We start from the raw sequence: 19,689 nt of genomic DNA on the forward strand, positions 1-19,689 counted from the left end.
CACCCGTAATCCCAGATGGAACTGCATGTCCTCCAAAGTAATGGTACACTCTCCGCATAGAATATGAAATGTGTGTGTCTCGGGTCTTTACCTCTCTATTAATGTGCTGATGAGTTTCGGGTGCAACTTGCACCCCCGACCTATAGTGGCCACGTGCCAAAAACCCGCTTCCCTCATGTAATTTTTTATCAACAGTGATAGATGACCAGACATATTACAAATATAACATTATAACACTCGATCTACAAACTGTTATAAAAAAATATAAAATAAAAATTAATTGAAATTACATAAAAGGAAAAAATATGAAATAATATTCAAAAATTAAAATTAACCCTTACCATTTTCATTTGTTCGACGGAGATATGTTTATGATCGAGATGAATTAATTCCCTGACCATTGCTAACACGATCAAATATTTTTGAAATTATAAAAAAATAATATTAGTTTAGAAAAAAATTAAAAGGAAATAATTAATTAAATAGAGCTATGAGAAAATTAATGAGAAATTTGAGAGCTTTGAGAAATTTAGGGAGAAATTTGAGAGTTTTTTGTTAATTTTTGAAGAAATAAAGTGTGAAAAAAATAGGAGGCGAGGTTTTTATAGAATTTTTCTTTTTGACTGTTGGACCCCCAACGGTAAAAAAAGAGAGTAGCCATTCGGGAAAAAAAAACATGGAACAAAACATGCCCTTGGGGAGCGATTTTGTCACGTTAGCAAAGCGCGTCCACGTCAGCGCGTTTTGTGTGGACTTGGCAAAATCGCTCCCGTAGGGGCGTGTTTTTCTGAAGTTTCACCAAAAAACACTTCTACGTGGACGCGTTTTGTCATTTTCGGCCATTTCCGATAAATAATGCAAAAATTGGCCCATTTCTATAAATATACTTTGAAAAGGGCCTTTATAGGTAAAATAGTATAATCATTACATCTTCCTTTATGAAAAATCAATTACTATAAAATAATAATTAAATCATTTATCATAAAGACAAACGACTTATAACCTGTTTACTTTTCATCTATTATGTAATGTCGATTAGAATATACCATTTACCCATGAGTTGGGCTATGAATTCCAATATTGTAAAATGAAGCTACATACTACAAAATTCATATACCCAATGCAACATTCAGTTCCTTATTTTTTTAAACTCAAGTTTTTACTTGCATCTAAGTATATAAGTCATACATACGTAGCTTATCATCCGCTCGAGATTAATGTATTCCACATATAAATGTCACAAGTGAATAAATCAATAAAGGGATCTAATATCTATTTTACTTGGGTCAAGTCAGATATATCTTCAATCCAGTCAATTACATCTACGTTTTTATTTTCTAAGAGTCATCCGTTTCAATGCTCAAGACAAAATATCTTTTCAATTAGTTTTGATAGACCACATATTAATCATACAATTGGTTTGCTAATTTCTGATTAGACTAATGACATATTTAGGTTTATCTATTAATATAAGTTATCTTTTCGTATTACGATTTAACCACATAATATTGGTTAGTATTAATTAAACATTAGATAAGAAGTAAGTCAATATTTGTTTCTATTTTGCTTAGCATGCAAAAACCTTGAGGACAATATACAAAAGGGTAATAATATAATTAATGAATATTATTAAACCAATTTGATCGAAAAATATAAGTATACAGAACGAATATAGTACATTTAGAACACCAGATCCAACATTAACCTCTCCTCTCAATTTCACTTTTAGGCATATAGATCTCCTCTCGGTGTCACTATTCAACACAAATGTATCAATGTCCAATACGATAGAATCTCCTATCAGTCTTGTTTATCAAAGTATTTCACTAAAGGCATCAATTCTAGTGTAATACACAATTCAATACGATTGAACAAACAAATAATCAAGATAATTATCAACTTAGAAGAGCAACTAGTTTTTCAACAACCGTCAACCAATTTAGCACATAATCAAACTCTAATCTCATACAAGCATTTTATCGAACACATGATAAGTAACATGCAGAAAGCAAAAATGGTTGAGAAGATGCTCATTTATAAATATGAATTTGATAAAGTGCAAGAGCATGTTTGTGAATAAACAAAGCTCCAACAATAGAGAAGAAAATCTAACAACAAAAATTTACGCTAAAGAAAAATAAAAGAATAGAGAAAATCTACTCTAACAATGAGAAAAAAGAAAAGAATAGAAAAAGTTGTCTAATGTCTAACCTAGTTTTTTACTTTGCCTAGCCACTCTCAAATAGTTTATATAAGGTGGTATTTATAGGCAAAAAGTATTTAACCTAACAATGACAATTATGTGCTCATTTAAAATCTGATTTGAAGCTTGTTTGTTTGTAAATTACCATTCAACTATTTTGCCTCGTCAAGGGTCAGTGTTGCGACATCCATGACAGTCTACACATTTGGCTCATTGGGTCCTTCAATGTCGTGATAATGACATTCGATGCCACGACATTATCCTCAAACAGCTCAACTTTTTCATTCCTAGGGATTATGGCCGGTGTTGCAACATTGCCAAGTTGTTGTGACCATGGAGATTGGTTTCGCGACATCAACCCATTGGTGTTGCAACACTAGAGGTAGATGACTTGAGTGTGCAATTTTGTTGAAGGCCAACTCCTTAGTTGATGAAAAATGCATTGGTGTTGTGACCTCAACTCCAATTTAGGCTTATCTTCTCATTTTCGCATCAACCAAGTACCTGAAATAAGCTTAACTCAAAAATTTACTGCATCATCCAGTCTGTATGTTTCAAGGAGTTCACTTCATACTAGGGAGGGTGGAGATTGTTTTGGCCTATTCAAGGCATGGCAATGTGGGCAGTAATAAGTTATGGGAAATCTTTCTTCCTGGCAACTCCCGAACAACACCCAAAAAAACGTACTTAATATCGTCTGCAATAATACTCTGTTCATACTGTAATTGCAATTGTGTCGAATAGAGGATTGAGCGATATTCTTCATTTCATACTATAATTGCAAAGTAAATTCCACTAACCATTGTGCATATGGAAGTTGCCACCAATGAGTGCATAAGACTATATTGGATTTTCATCCACAGTTGGATCCATTTCATAAATCGTTGATTTCAACCACCTTGATTTGGGTCGATTTTTAGTTAGATAAGATAACTAAGAAGTTAGGACTGTGGAAGGGGCCTGATAAGAAAAGATGAGGCCCAAAGGTTTAGCCTTAGCCCTAAGAGGTTTTAAACGGAAAGGCCGAAGGGAGGGAGACGGAAGGCTCATCATTCGATTCTTCTCCTCTGCTGGTTGTTTGTTGCTATTACTACTTTTAGTTTTATCCATTGTCTCTAATCCCTAATCCATGGCCTGGCCTTGACTGGGGACTGGACTGAACTTAGTCGCTCACTTTGTTGGATATCCGGTAGATAAACAATCAATGGCGGCCACTGCAATTGCAAATGCAAAGCACATGATGCTGATGATGTTGTCTGCTTCCATTTCTCTTCCTCTCCTCACGCTCTGCATCGTTATCAGCAAAGCGTCTCCTTTACAATCAATACCCCACAAGATCGCAGACCCTCGTAAGATCCGCTTGTACTAGTATCACCACCGATACAAGCAAGAAGAAGAAGAAAGAAAAGGGGCTAGCCAAAGAAAAGAGAAGAACCCGTTCGCTCAGGGGTGGGGATATTCACATTTTAAAGGAGGAGGACGATGATTCTTCTTCTTCTTCTACAATAATGATGCAGCAGTCCCATATCCCCGTTATGTTGGGTGAAGTGCTTGATGTCTTCTCTTCAAATTTAAAGCCTCTGTCTTCTTTTGTCGATTGTACTCTTGGAGCTGCTGGTCATGCTTCTGCGGTCTCTTTCTTTCTTTTAGTAGTAGCTGTACTGTGTGTGTTTATGAATATGATATTCTATACAACGGTGGAATTGTCTTGTATTACTGAAAATGGTTGTGCTTGTGGTTGTTGTTGTTCCCAGATAATCCAGTCCCACCCTGAACTCAAGCTTTTCATTGGAATGGATGTGGATCCACTTGCACTCCGTATGGCTCGTTCTCGCATCAATGCTGCTATTTCCCATTCTCACCCTCATCCTAACTTCCAAGCTCTCACTTTTGTCAAAAATTTCAGACACATTAGATCCCTTCTCACCCAGGTTGACCACATCTCTTCCGGAGTCGATGGCATCTTAATGGACTTAGGAATGTCATCCATGCAGGTCAACAATCCTGCCCGAGGCTTCAGTGTGCTTGCTAATGGACCCCTTGATATGCGCATGGATCCTCAGGTATTTCCCATTTTTTTTGCTTTCTTTCCCCATGGAATGGATGATTATTCTTTTCTAACTATAACAGGCCGATGACAGGCTAGTCTGAAAGCGGAAGATATATTAAATTCTTGGCCAGATAGTGAAGTGGGTAGAATCCTCCGGGATTATGGAGAAGAAAGGAATTGGCGATTGCTACAAAACAAGCTTGCTCAAGCTCGTCTTCAAGGTGGATTGCATTCCACTGGTGAATTGGTTGATGTTATTCGGAGTACCACTCCTGGGACAAAAGGTAGGTTCCCTCTCCATTCAATCCCATCATCCCATGTAGTCTTGTGCTATTGGATTACTAACGAGTTAAGGACTGTGCCCGTAGGAGGTAGGCAAGGTTGGATAAAGACTGCAACAAGAGTGTTTCAGGCTCTTAGAATCGCTGTCAATGATGAACTCAAGACGCTGGAGGATTCCCCGCACGCTTGTTTTGATTGTCTTGCTCCTGAGGGTAGGCTTGCTGTCATTTCTTTCCATAGTTTAGAGGACAGAATTGTGAAACAAGTATTCCTTAAGATCATCGGTGAAGAAGGGAGGGATTCCGTAAGGAAGATCAAAGGCGGGGAGGATGAAAAGGAATTATGGATTAGACAGACGATACAAGGTTCTAATGGAACAATACTTACCAAGAGGCCAATAACACCATCTGAAAAGGAAGAAGGTTTCAACCGTCGCCGCAGAAGTGCTAAGCTAAGGGTAATTCAGAAGCTGTAGCTATTTAGGTAACAGCTTAGGGAAGTTATTCATAAATACACAACAAATGCATTAACATCTCATGTAGCTATTTAGGTCCTTTCGACATGTAAGCCTCTAAGTTATACTGAACATTTTTATGTCATTGGAAAAACCAATTAATCCTGGGTGATTTGCCTGTGAGCATACGAGTGAAGAATGCCTACAAATTTGAACAGATTGCCTTATGAGAAGAGATCTTTCCTCTATCATGTTGATTTCTGCTTGGTCACGCAGTACAAATGCCAACCTTTTGCTATTATAATACTTTGTTGGTTGTCATTATAATGAAAACTCCAAAACTCAAATTTCTCTTAATCCCGATCTAACAATATGCAAACTAAAGTATAATCTTTGGTAAGTTTAACAAAGGAAAATGATATTTATTGGTCATATTCTGTTAGATGACTTGGGAAAATTTTTGTTACTAACATTATATCAATATGAAGTTAAAGTTCAAGGGTCCGAAGGCTGTCGAAGGTAAAAACAGAATCATTTTGCCTTTGTATACCTTGGACATGACATTGATAAGGTTTTGATGGTGTGCAGATAAACCAAAATCAGCGTACAAAGCTACCCCACTGTTTCGATAAAACCAAACATTTCAAACTTAGCAATTGGCACACTTACAATTCCAAAAACAACGGTTGCATTAGTGAAGCATTAATCAGTAAAAGAACAATAATAAGAAATTCGATGCTTGAACTGGCTTAAACTAATTGATGTTGATTGAAAGAATAAAATCCAGAGATTCACGTAAGTTGATCATTTCCATGTAGTCTGTACTCAAACTCGATCAAGTGTAAAAAGGATCCTGATTCGTAGATTGAACATTGAATTGCCATATAATCCATCCATCATGTTCAGAAACGACACTACAGTGCTGAGAATATCACAGCACAAGCACATTACACTAAGAATTTAAAACTGAAACCCCATCTAAATCCACCCAAAAAGGTAGTACAACTCTCAATTTACTTCAGTTCCAAGGCCACACCTGAAACCATAGAAGGTCGCTGCCTGCTTTGACCTGTAATGAGGAAGCAAATACATCTTCCCTCTCCTCACAACCGAATGGTTCTAAAGTCCTACCCAATATGATCGGCCACTGCTGTTGTGAATAGGTGATGGCCTAGGAGATGTCACGCACCATTCATACCAAACCTGCATCACATTTGTGCCCCACCCAACCAAACAGCCTTAACTTTTTCAATTTTACAACGAACTAGTAATTTGGTTTTAAAATAATAAAATTTAACACAAAAAAGGGAAGTCCTATGTTATAAACAATAAAAGGGAAAGGACTCACCTTGGTAGAACCACAACAACGCCAAAAATGTACTTCTAAAGGGGATCCAGGTTGAACACATATAGGTTGCCTTAGTGGGAAAAATATTGCAAACCTGCCCATCCACACCAGTCAAGATTTTCAATTTTATGGAAGAGCGGTTATAAAGGAAAGAAATTCGAGTAAATTTTGACAAAAATGGATATAGATGGTAAGGTGTGTCCCACATTCTAGCAATGCTCGGTTATAAGCAATGTTCACTAGTTCAACTTCTAAATAAACCGAGTCTGTGTCTTATTCTGGCAAGCCAGTAAGAATCTTCATTAAAATAGCTTTCACGACTGGAAATAAGTAAAATAAAACAAACCACCACTCTCGTGGTCTCTGAGCAAAACCAGAAATCTAATTGCTCCCCAAACAGCAAACAGAACCAGACATCTATAATAACTATGCATATGGTGAGACTATTACTGAACAACGAAATCATATTTTCAGTTCGTTGTGGGACTTTTCCAACAAGTGCACGCTATAGAAAATCAGATACAATTAAAGGCCAAAAAATGGTTGCATGGACATTTGTCAATCAATTTTCTGATCTTGCAGATAACTAATAGATGAGAATATCTGACTCCAAATTTGTTCTCAGCTAATCAAGCTTCAAACTTGAGTCCTGGACAAAAGAATCCAAGAAGAAGAAAATTGCATACCAGCTGAACATGTTTGGTGTAGCCATTGACGGCTCAATACCTAGATGTACATCTTTGTAGAGCGTTGCATCAAAGTAACCAGCAAATCCTTCAATGAAGTTTTAAAACAGTCAGGCCTAAAAATGTATTATGATTATCGTTCAAGTAAACTATTTTTTTAAATAAACATGAATGCAAATTGAAATGATGAGCAAGAGAAACATTTCTCTAAGTAATTAGTTTCCTATCTACTAAAGAAATTTCAAGGTAGTTTAGCTTTCTAAACTGCAACCAATAGATCCGTAATGCTCTTATAGATAATGGAAATAAATTTTGAGCCATGTCAAATGCTCCTCCAATTGAGAATAGGACAGTAGTAACCATCAACACCATACCCCAATTGGGAAGTACACAATCTCCAATACTTCTAAAAAAACACTACTTCAAATTTGACATCTCTAAAATTTCATCAACATTAAGCACTTCATAAGTTCAAAACAATTGCCGTGAACCTAACATTGTAAAATTGAATAAAATGTTAAATCTGTGACAAATTGAATAGTAGCAAGAGACAAGATTCTCATTCTGTAATACCAGTTTCTACACTTATTTTCAAGATTATTCATGGAATAGGTGTAAACCAGACTCCATGGAGACTCAAAAGATTTGTCTGTGCACAGCATGATTTTTCTAGAACATTTAATTGAAGGAAAATTAAGTGGACTTGATTGCTACATACCATGTACAATAGCTGATCCAGTGTCACTTGGTATCACAAAATGAAGCTTCTTGTACCGTTGGTTGCTTTTCTTAGTTGAGTAATCTGGATGATTAAATGTAAAAACCTGTACAAAATTATAATAAAAGGGCAGGTTAGAACTAAAAAATTCTGGTGCTTCATAAACATAAAAGAGTATAGACCCACAGATTGTGACGGAGCAAGCTTGGCAACACTGTGCAGTTTTACAACATAAGCAGTTTCAAAATGGACAAGATCTTTATGTGACTTGACCTGTGAAAACCAGAAAAGGGAAAAAAAATTAGAAGAAGAACTTCAAAGAATATACCAGGAAATAATAAAGTATAGGTACAAGGGAATACATCATTATATAGCTTTGAAGCAGTTATTGGTTGGATGAAACTTGTGTACCTGAGAGGCATAACAAAAAGAATGCATTTGAATTTTTTAGTTACCATGCCTTTATGATATCAGACTGACCACTTAACAATAGGTTTTGATACTATTAACAATCAGTTGCTTAGAAATTGAGAATTACTGCCTAATTATTCTTTTCCTTCTTTTGCCTTTTGATGGTGGAATATAACCTGATACAAAGTGTTATAAACCAAGTATAGGGGAAGAAGAAATATTGAAAACATTTTTGCAAATGAAGACCAATAATAGCAATAAATAAAACAAACAGAAGGCATTAGTAAGAAAAAAGGACATAAATGCATTACCTCTTTAGTTAGGAAATCTACAACTTAGATTAGAATTTTCCCATTCAGTAATTCACAACAGGGCAGTAACCCAATCGAAAAACTCTTTCTCAACAAATGATTGAGATATTAATGTTTCAATTAAGACCATTATTTTCTTTAGTATTACCTAATATAACAGATCTGAAGAGTAAAACTCAATAACAAATCTTTGATAAATATCCATCATCAAGTAATGCTTATAAGATTGCTAGTCCGTTTATCATGAGAAATCCAATAACCATTTAAGCAAAACTAATGAAACAATTATCAAAACATAAAGCCAAAGCTGAAGAACCATAACCAAAATATCCTAAGCTTGCCCATTTAGGATCCCACAAGGGGTGTCCATACACAACCCAGAAAATTTCAAGTCATTTACACTGATGCTTACTGATATTGCCAAAATAGTTGTAAATTGGATCATCGAATTTAGATTTCTATCTATTGGGACATCCACACAGATTAGGGTTCAGAATCATCAGTAGAGAATTCGGCTGAATCCTCTAGTGAAACATAATTGAAATGATCCACCGCCTCATTAAAAAGATAAAAAGGAAAAAAAAAAGCATTTACTTACGATGAGGGTATTGAAATTCCATCTTGCTTCAAAAACCGTTGGGCTCCATCAAGGCACTCAGGAGACAGCTCATTATCACCAAAAGATCCCAGCAATTCACTGACCTAGATACAAACATAGCTAAGTCAAAGAATATGAACGTGCAAAAGAAAAGAATATGAGATAAAAAAAATGAAAAACGAAACACAATTAGTAAATACTCACATACCAGGATGTCAGCTTTTTCAGGAGCATTCCAAAGACGCATATCACAAGAAACTATGGTAACAACATTTTCCCACCCTTCCAGTTTAACCAGACTCTGTTTAAACAAATATGACATTATGTTCAAAATAAAAAACTGATTAAATGTTCATCAAACTTGGGCAAGAAATGACAGTCCTCATATCTAAATTGGGACTTCCAAAGAAAACCATCCATGATCAGTAGACAGGCTGGATGTTACCAAACTACAATAACAGACTTTAATTTAAAAGCTTTTACTAGCAGAATACTCTGCAGCTTAAGGGTGAAATTTATACAATATCTAATACTCATGAAGTTGATTTACTTCCCTAATCCTTTAACTTTTTCACAGATGAAAAAAATTGCTATAGATGAATGATATTTTTACATGAGGTAAATTTAACAAACCAAGGCGGGGTGGTGAGACTCAATGATGACTGAAGCATTTTAAGTCTTTTAACTTATACACCTATTTCATCCCTACAAATCATAAATTCTACAATCGTCAGCTACATCAAATGAAGATACTGATCTATATTTGAGTAATACTTGCAAAAGTACTTCTAAAGAACGAAGACATATTTAATTGCAGTTTCTAGATCATAGGAGAATTAACTGAATCCCATTAATTGTAAAACATAGATGCACAATTTAATATTAGCAATTTCTCCAATTTACCTCTCAGTTAAACAAAGCCATTATAAAGGCCATTTTTTACATAAAAACTTCCTAGTCCTGAATTTAATAAACAAGAATCAAAAGAAGACAGTAAATTTGTTATGAGTGGAGTGTAACTCTTACTAAAATCAGCATGGGCTGAATATCCAAAAAAAAGAAAAGCAATGAGGAGCATCATCCAAAGAACTCTATGCATAAACATGCAAATAGTTCATACAGTGCTAGCAGATTATTTTAGCGGAATTAACAGTGCATTATCTTAGCAACCGAAAAATACCACAATTTGAAACATAATAACTAGAATCTGCAACTCACATGAAGTGTGACCACAGCATTTGGGTTTTTTTCTACAGCATAAACTTTAAGCTTGCGTCCAGTTTCCTCAGCTGCCTATCAGATCAACAAACAGAATACAAAGACATCAGAACAGAAGTTGCAGGAATAAGAACATCCATTTGGAAAAATACATAAGAAAAAAACCTGCAATGCTGCTCTCACTAGAGGTCCTCGTCCTGCTCCAACAACCATTAATACCTTTCCAAAAGAAGAAAACACATCAATATCAAGAATGAAAAATCTTGTATGTGTGAACCACCAATGAAAAACAAGATCATCATATGTTAACTAAAACAGACAAACTAGAAAAGCATGATAAAGAGGTAGCTTACAGTTGTTATTGCTGATGCCTTCCCATCGGGGACCCTATCCAGTAAAGCTTTACAGATTGCCCTTTGATACTAGTAAAACATAAGCATACATTCATTCAGGTTGCAAAATATAAAATAAAATAACACAAATAATGACGACTACTGTCACCAATCAATAATATAAGAGGTGAAAGGACAAAAAATGATACTAAAGAAATTATCTATAGGCACAAAACTGCACTACCTGAATATATTTCACCGAGTCTTTCTCAAATGTTTCATATGTTTGAGCCTCCAGATTATCCATCAGAGGCTGCATTGAAATAGCGGAATAAATCAACCTTTAACTTAAACAACAACAAAAATAACAAAAATAATAATAATAATAGTGGCAAGGAAGTAGCAGAAATGTGATGCTATATCATCAGACTGTCCGATACTTCAGCATTTATATTTTGTGTCAACAGCCAAACACATTTAACTCTCAGCAGACCCTAAACCCTAAATAAAATGGAAAGTTCATGAATCAGAAGAGAATACAGACGAAGAAAACTCACTTGCAATGGAGCCTGTAAAAAATCCCTATAACCAAGCTGGCATATGAGAATGAATGAGTTAGAACAAGAATAACACTTGGGGGAAGAAATCTATCTTGGTCAAAAAGAAAAATAAAGAGACCTCAATCCGTTCTTGCTCCGAGAGCGGTTCCATCCTTTGATAAAGATAACCAACATAATCCAAATATGACCTGAGAGGATGTCTTTCCACACCTGTATCCAGAAAGGTGCAATGTGAGCTTTTTCAACAATAGACTCACCTACTACTCAGCAAGAAATGCAAATTGAAAGAACCTAGGCACTTACTGTTCACATTTTTATCAATATGATTAGCAGCTGAACCTGTGCTTTCTGCAGGAATATTATGTAAAGGTTTTCCAGAAAGAACCATCTGTCAAGACAATGATAGGTGAAATTTAAAAAAAAACATAAATATTGAAGCTGAAAACACATTGGATGGCATGGGAAAAATAATAAAAATCATCAAATGACAAAAAGAAACGTTTGCAAATGTTTCAATACCTGTACAGAATGGTTAAAAAACCCAGCAATTAGCTTCTGATGGCTCTTTGACAGGCATGGGTAACCTCGTGCATTTGTCAGGAAAGACTGGCAAAGAGTAGTACATTAGAAATCCAGGAAAACAACGAGTGATCTGCATTAAAACTAAATAAAAACTCAAGACAAGTTTCATCCTTACAGGATGCCGGACCTGGCTTTTTTAACAAAAATAATAGTAAATAAACCCTCAGAACATACTTACATCAGTATGTACTATGGCTACTCTGACAGGCTCTCCAAACCACCGTCCAATTGAGTTCACAGAAGGTAGCGTACTCCTAGAGAATACGCATTTTTTGTTAGAACTGCATTTCATTTTATTTCATAAGTGTGGTCAAATAAAAAAAAAAAACTAATGACAGAAACTCACAGAATATCAAGGGCAAGTGACAGTTGACTATGATGTTCACAGATTAGCCGAAATGAATTCCAGAGTTCCCAAGAGTCTCTCTGTACAAAAAAAGAAGAGGGGGGGGGGGAGGAAGGAAGGTAACAAGTTCAAGCACACATATTATACTCACTTCTTCATAAGCATACTTAGTTGAAAAGAACTCCAAGAAATCCAGACCTCGAAGATATGCATACAGTAGACAACAGAACAGAACTGACAATTTCGTTCTTATATATTTATTTATATATTATAAATGTTTTAACGCCTAAGTTAGAATATAGGAAAAGGAGAATAGTAGCATAGTTGGATCCAGATCATTAAGGGTAAGATACCCACACCAAGAGTGGAGACTTCACTCACCAGATCATCAGAATCTACATCCAGTGAATCCTCATCAGTTTTTAATAGTGGAATCCTTAGCCACAGCTTAAGTGAGGAAACATTAAAAGAAGAAACAGTGGTTAGAACATGTTACAAAAATTTGCATGGGTTCTGACAATGAATCCAGATTAAAAAAAGGCACCTGCATATTGCTTAGGCCCTGCAGAATCTGATTCACACATCTAGCATAATTAGCGCATGAAGCTCGCTTAGGTGAAGGAAGAAGGCATGCCTACAGTAGCCAATAAAATGGAAAATTATATGCTACCAATCAAAGAAGCAAAAATTCTTCAAAAGCTACAGTAACTTTGACATTTCACCATACATATAGCAACCATCAACAAACATCTTACAATTTATTTAACTTCTGCTTTTTGTTATAGAACATTAAGATCAAACTTGTATTTAAAAACAACTTAACATTAGACTTACTATCCTACTATTAAAGCCCACAGAGCCAGCAGTATATATAAATCAAGATTTTTAAGAAGATCCAAGTAAAACATTCAATTTTTGCCAACAATAGCATCAGGAACAGAGCCATTTATTTATTATTAATGGCCATCAGAGTAATCAGTAAATAAAGTAAAATTTCTAAGATCCATGTATATCATTCAATTCTAACCACTTTCAGGTTAGATATGTTTCATTTCCAATAAAACTTACAATAAGTGGTGATTTTGGTGTAATGTGGATAACCCATGCCTTCGAGTTTTATAAAAATAAAAACAAAAATCTTTCAAGGTGGCACATAGTTGGTGAAATTTTGGTGAGTTTCTCAAGGTTTATTGAAATTTATACCACCTGCAGTTAAACTGAAGGATTATGATTTAGAATTGAATGCTAATGCAGGATAGTTCCTTCTTCAGATATAATAAGGTCAACCCAATTCATCAGAATTTGAAATTTGATTTCACAATAAAACATCAAATTACTCTTTGACTAATCTTGAACGTCAAGGGGGGGGAAAATGCCAAGCTGTTAGCAATTCTATACAAGCAAAACCTTACAACCCTGTAAAAACAGCTTATTAAAAGTATATACACCTGCAGAGATAGATGAGAGGCCCATGCTATTTCTTGCTTCAAAGTAGTCTCAGAATCCATCCGAAAGATCTCATCCTCTGAATCTAAGTCAATCCACGTGCTGATTTTTCCTGGAAAATTTCAGGAAGCTGTTGAGGACATTTAAATCAATTCTAGACATTAACAAATTCACATTGACGTAAACATCCAATCAGTAGCAACTCGAGTAACAGTGATTGCTGGGCTGAAGGATAAATATCTTTAAGATACATAATCTCTTTACAATAATGGAAAAAGAAAAGACAAGAAAATTAAGTGACATGATGTTGAAAATGTGATGATTAAAAAAATTGTAATGGATGCCAGTAAAAGTTCGTACCAACAACATGACTACTCCACTGAGAAGGACTCAAAACTAAGTCTGACCCAGCAAAGGGCAGAACGTGAGAGCTACCATTCTCTGCTTCCAACAAGCTTGGTCTGTAAGTAGGATCCATCTAACCATTACACAGACGCAAAAGGGGAAAGTCATAAAAGAGTCGTTAGGTAAATGCCTACTCCTAAGAAAAAAACAACGGCATTAACGAATTAACTAACCAAAGGAGCGACAACAAAATCAAAGCCGGAAGAGGAGAGATTGTAAGACAAAAGGCGAGGCATGTCATCCTCAAATTCAGTCTCCACTCCGCAGTACCTGGACTCGCTTTTATCCCATCCTCCTCTTTCTCCTAGACCCATTTTCGCTCTTGCTTTTACTCCTCTTCCACTTGGAAATGGCAATATAACAAATGGAGAGAAAAGACAAACACTTAGACTAAAAAGAAAATTGAAAGTAGAAGCAGAGCACAGACTCCTCTGGAGGGTTTTGCTAGGGTTTCCTTGCTATGTCTGAACTAAGCACAACGCCTTTTTCTAGGTTAAAAAAATATGAATTCGAATACATTAACACTTGTTCTATCTTGTTAGTGGATGGGCCTTGCAGCCCATGAGAACCAGCATCCTATACAAGGTACAATATGCATTTCGGTGAATTAATTGGAATCTACGGGGCCGAAAGCCCGAGATAAAATATAGATTAATGAATCTATATGTATATAAATAGCATCCCCTTTGACATCGTATTCAGTTTTAAGAAGCGGAGCAGGATCACAACCAGAGGAAGAGTAATGCTTACAATGCAGGCAATGTTGATGAAAAGCAAGAAACTAGTGCTTTGAAAGAGGACAGAAATGGGAACAGGTTCTGCTTTGTATCAGAAATGCAACTAATAGGTAGCCCAGAGGCCAGAACCACTGATGGATACTTGCAAATACCCACATCTTTTCCATCTGCAGCTTGTTTTTACATATATATCAACATCAATAACATAAGCGTGTAAAAGATTGGTGGTCACAAAATATATCATTTTGATTTCATTTGATGGTGCTCCGCATCTGCAATGAGATATATGGTAGAGTATTAAGTCTAACAGGAATAGGGTTTAATGCATTCACTTGATAGGCAGTCACAACTTGCTTCATAGATCGGCCTGGAAAGACTCAAGAGAGGTCGGGAATACATGTGCACTCTTCTCAAATCTAAAACCTTTATTTATAGTCCGTTATAATATATGCAAGAGTAGATTCAGTTTCAGGCTCGAACTCTCCCTCCCCTAATAATATAAATATGCTTCTTCTCCCTGGGAATCTCTCCTTATTCTTTTATCATTCAATACTGCTCCTGCAACATTCCAACTCCAACATTTTATATTCCCCAAGTTAATTATGTCCCTTAAAATTAAACAAGAGTTGAGTTCTTTTGGAGATGGTTATTGAGTTATGTTATGATAATTAAGTTACACAAGGTGTTTGGGTAGATTTTGGTGATGGTTCTCACCATACATAGTGCAAAGAGCAATTAAGGATGGAAGTTTAGGATGGTGTTTAAGAGTGATGACCAATGGTTGATCTTGTGTTATCTGTGTCTCATTTTTCTGTGTCTTTATTCTCGTCCCTTTGATCTTGGAAAAGGGGGTATTTAAAGAGAGAAAAGCCTTCACTTTAACCTCATGATATGACTTAGATGTATTCTGATATGGGGTTGGTCACCATGGTAAATCAAGAGTATTGATAAGATTGAATCTGATGTGACGGTTTTCTTTAATAGTATAAATAAATAAATAATTATAAAGTGAGCTTCTTTGAAACTGAAATTTTAGAGCAATGAGGCTTGTATTTTTTAGGCGAAAGTGTAATCTCCACGACATGTTTAAAGTATATAAAGGCCTTGAGTCTTTTGAGAAAGACTTCGCTCATGCAAACTTTGGGGAATCATCACTTCATTCTTTGAGTTTCTTGCCTTTTTGGTGTTTGTCTCATCTTCTTCCAAAGTTCATCAATTTCCTTCTTTTTTTCTTGGTAAGTTTTTTTTGTTGCATTTTTGCCCATTGCAAATTTTGTTTTTAGGAAAGCTTACGTCTTTTACTTGTTTGTTTCCTCGCTTTTTTGTCATACTTTATAATCAACCATTAAAAGATGACTTCCTAGCTATTAGCGACGGTATTTCGTGTACAACCGTGAAGGAGTATATGCTATGGGCTCTTCAATTTAGGAGGATTAGGGATCCCTATGATAAAATAGATTCGTCGTTAGAGACGTCATTCATCTATTGAGCAACATCGTAGACAATGAAAAGAGTATTTTTCTGCTATTATACATCTTTAAGCTGGATTTTCATTTGCATCTGCACCCATCGTTCGTAAAGGCATTCAATTCTTTTGGCATAGCCCTAAGGCAATTGGTTGAGAGTTCAAGGTTCCACTTGGCGGCATTCTTCCTAGATTGCCACAATAGTGGGAAGGAGCCCTGCTTGAGTAGCTTTTGGAACCTAAACTTCCTCCGATTCTCTCACAAAATAAGCCAACAATGACTATTATTTCCAACAATACAAGAATGTGGGCTTGCCAATTTTTGATAAACCAAACAACTAGTACCAAAATAAAGGTCAATTTATCTTTTTAGAGGATAAAATGGGCGTCTTTCCTTTTTCTTACACTGTGGAAGGAACTTGGTCGGAAATTGAGCGTGGTTCCCAACTTGGAAGATGACAATGCTATGGGTAAGTATGATCATTACAAACAGGGTCTTGTTTTGCCCTCACCAGTCTGCTAAAGTTGAATCTTATTTGGGTGCATTGCCTAAAGAAAATGAGCCCAAATGGTGTGGCTCTATTTGTCATTGATAGCTTTAGGGATAAGTTGGACATATATAGGTGCGATTCATACAGTCTAAGGGTGGGCCACTGAGATCCACAAATGAAATTGGTAAAATGAGTATAAGCACGCTGAAGAGGCTTGAAGGATTTTTTTGAGTTCTCCTTTGTGGTTGTCCCAAGAGGAAGGCTTCCAATAAATGAAATGAAGTTATAACCTTATCTACGCAAGTTCCAAAAAGCATAAGGTTGCTGATCTTACCTCCCCAAGTTTCTAAAAAGCAAAAGGTGGCTCGCCCAATGCAATCTAACACCGGTATTGGCATTCCCCAAAATAAGGAGGTTTGCCAAGCATTAAGTGGTGTTTCTATTAATGTTCTCTACAATGAGGAAAATGATGACTTAGACCGGGAAATTGACAATTATACGAGCCCCAAATCAATGCCTTGTATGATTGTGGAGAGTTTAGGTCCTTTGGTTGTCAAATAATCTTTTAAGATTGAGGATTCTGGTTTGTAATGACACTATCATCAGTATGATCTTGATTGAGCTTTGTTTTCTATGTACTTACGACTTTGTGAATTTTTTGCATATACGTTAGCTAGCAGGTTTGACTGGTATAACTTTCTCCAAGAGTTGGATAGAGAGGACGCCCTATCCATAAAAAGGCAAAATGTTGGTGGTGGGGTTGACATTGCTGCCATGCAATCAAGACAACGCCAACTCCTACTCTAACAACCACTCTAATGGTTGTTGTTATGTTAACTGTTGCAGCCCCTCATGCCCTTACTATGCTTATTTCAACTATGCTTATTTCAACTATGCTTATTTCTTTATCACTGTTCCTTATGCCCTACACTAGCTATTGACACTCCTCCTTCAACTATGCTTATTTCTCTATCATTGTCCCTTGTGACTGTCTTTGCGACGAACCAACTTGGAGGCGCTACTAATGATACTGCTTCCACAGAGGCCTTTTCTGTAGTTTAAGGGTCATAATGTTAAAAAGAAGATACGGAGGTTCAGAAAAAGTCATTTTGTGATGTCTCCATCAGGAGTATTCCCATGACGTAGTCATTTGTTTATTGATAAGTTTCCACGAATTTTCCATATTTAGTTATTTAGGGAAACCATTAAACAAAAGTGTTAAAATGTGAACATGATTAAAAAGAGCAGCTTGAGTAAAAAAAAGTTAACGAGTCAATTTTATTCTTGAATACTTGATGTGAAGAATTTATTGTTGCATTTACTAAATTTGTTGATTTAAATTGTCTCGAATTGCGTTGTACGCCGATTGTATGCTTATAATTTAGTTATTGTATATGGTATTTTTAAAGAATAGTTGATCATCACTGAGCTTTGAAGAAAGCTCAGCGTTCCAAATCACAAGTGAAGCTTTCAAGGAGTTTGTTGGTTGAGTATCATCAATCTTAAAAGTCTTCATGAATTCCATTTTTCGAAGAGACTTTTTCTTGGTTTTAGCTTTGGATGTACTTAGGACCTTTTAGTTTAAGTTTTAGCACTTGTGGTTTACGACCTTGTGGTGTGCCTTATTTCTGAACTTATGGTATATTTTTTGTATTTTGCTTCTAAATCTGATAAAGGATTTGAATTGATAAGATTCCATGGTTTTGAGTTTTAATTTAGTCGAGGTATGATGCCTACCTAGCATGATTTTATTTGAGTGTGATTTTGGATGCTAAATGTCTTGGTTAAGGTTTGGGTTTATATTTGGTACATTTTGTTTTATTTTGAGAAATGTTTAGCTGTATTGTTTTGGTCTAATTTTTTCTTTTCAAGCTTGAGTATAGGTATTCAGACCCATGGTTTTGGTACCTTTGCAAACAGTAGCTAAAATTGAATATTGATACTCTAGACCAAGAATTGATACAACCCCCTAATGTATCAGTATATTGAAACTTCGAACCTAATTTGTTTAAAAATTGGACCAAGTGTTGATACCCACAACCTTAGTATCGATACTTGGGTCGTTGATTGCCTAGATAGGCCTTCAAACGACATTTTTAAACTCGTTTTGAACCTGATTTTCGTTTATAATGATTTATGAATGCCTTAGTTGTTGTTTGAATGATTAAAACTTATGTTTGGAAGTGAGTTGTTTAAAAGATAAAACGATCGATGTTGATTCAATGATCAATGTGATGCTCATTATTCGACCAAAAATCAAGGTTGGGTAAAGGGTGTTACAATTATTGTGTCATGGAGTATTATTTTGCATAGTGGGGTTCTTGGCCCCTTAAGGCTGTGATGATTGGTTGCCTCTAATAATATCAGGTTGATTCAGATAGATTTGATAATACCTGGGTGATTGTTTTGCCTGAATCTTTTTGGTTGTAAGCAACATAACCTGATATTCCACCTTTAGTTGTGGCTGATAGTATTGCTGTCCTACTGATCATGTTGGTTATCTCCTACCCATTCTGGTTTTAATATTCCGATATTATTGATCACCTTGCTCATTGTTGGTTTTGTTTTCTTGTACTTCTAGGATGTTTTGGGTTAATTGAGTCATAGCTTTTCATGTAGTTTCTCATAATCGGTGTCAATTATTATAACAATTAAGTTATACAAGGTGTTGTGGTAGACTATGATGGTGGTTCATGATACGTAGTGTAGAGAGCTACTAGGATGGAGGCATAAGATGGCGTTTTATAGTGACCAATGGTTGATTTCGTGGGGTATGTCTCACCTGTTTCTATGTCTTTATTCTTGCCACTTTGATCTTGGAAGAAGGGTAGTTAAGGAAAAGATAGTTTGGAGAGAGGCCTCTATAGCATGATTGTCTTTTTAGTAAAGTGAAATTTAGACCAAGATAGAGTATGACTTGAATGTATTTCAATGTGGGGTTCGTAAACTAGTTTTATGTCTTTATTCTTATCATTTTGATATTGGAAGAAGGCTATTTACAAGAAAAGGACAGTTTGCAGTGAGGTCCTAATAACATGATTGGCTT

The 19,689-nt window shown here is 35.7% G+C and overlaps 2 protein-coding genes across 3 annotated transcripts; one reads left to right on the forward strand and one right to left on the reverse strand.

The window, feature by feature from the left end:
• Positions 1 to 3,236: 3,236 nt before the first annotated feature.
• On the forward strand, positions 3,237 to 5,206 carry LOC107930850 (ribosomal RNA small subunit methyltransferase H). 2 transcript variants are annotated; one of them, XM_016862593.2, is made up of 4 exons: positions 3,237 to 3,834; positions 3,958 to 4,266; positions 4,345 to 4,537; positions 4,622 to 5,206. In XM_016862593.2, the coding sequence occupies exons 1-4, from the start codon at positions 3,712 to 3,714 to the stop codon at positions 5,008 to 5,010; spliced, it is 1,014 nt and encodes a 337-aa protein (XP_016718082.1). In that variant the 5' UTR covers positions 3,237 to 3,711; the 3' UTR covers positions 5,011 to 5,206. The 2 variants fall into 2 exon arrangements, with proteins under 2 accessions (XP_016718082.1, XP_040972942.1); XM_041117008.1 differs by having other exon boundaries at positions 3,241 to 4,266.
• A 623-nt stretch (positions 5,207 to 5,829) lies between these two features.
• Positions 5,830 to 15,075, reverse strand: LOC107930849 (protein arginine N-methyltransferase 1.5). The gene is made up of 23 exons (XM_041117009.1): positions 14,124 to 15,075; positions 13,906 to 14,023; positions 13,548 to 13,657; positions 12,644 to 12,733; positions 12,481 to 12,546; positions 12,100 to 12,179; positions 11,932 to 12,007; positions 11,691 to 11,777; positions 11,475 to 11,559; positions 11,290 to 11,381; positions 11,169 to 11,204; positions 10,856 to 10,924; positions 10,633 to 10,701; positions 10,445 to 10,498; positions 10,280 to 10,354; positions 9,270 to 9,362; positions 9,062 to 9,165; positions 8,104 to 8,152; positions 7,928 to 8,014; positions 7,742 to 7,847; positions 7,024 to 7,111; positions 6,338 to 6,431; positions 5,830 to 6,192 (listed from the first exon to the last, which is right to left on the reverse strand). Exons 1-23 carry the CDS (start codon positions 14,262 to 14,264, stop codon positions 6,109 to 6,111), a joined length of 1,953 nt encoding a protein of 650 aa, XP_040972943.1. The 5' UTR covers positions 14,265 to 15,075; the 3' UTR covers positions 5,830 to 6,108.
• Between the last annotated feature and the right edge of the window lie 4,614 nt (positions 15,076 to 19,689).

This window comes from Gossypium hirsutum, chromosome A07 (genome assembly GCF_007990345.1).
Source record: "Gossypium hirsutum isolate 1008001.06 chromosome A07, Gossypium_hirsutum_v2.1, whole genome shotgun sequence".
Classification (NCBI taxonomy): Eukaryota; Viridiplantae; Streptophyta; class Magnoliopsida; order Malvales; family Malvaceae; genus Gossypium; species Gossypium hirsutum.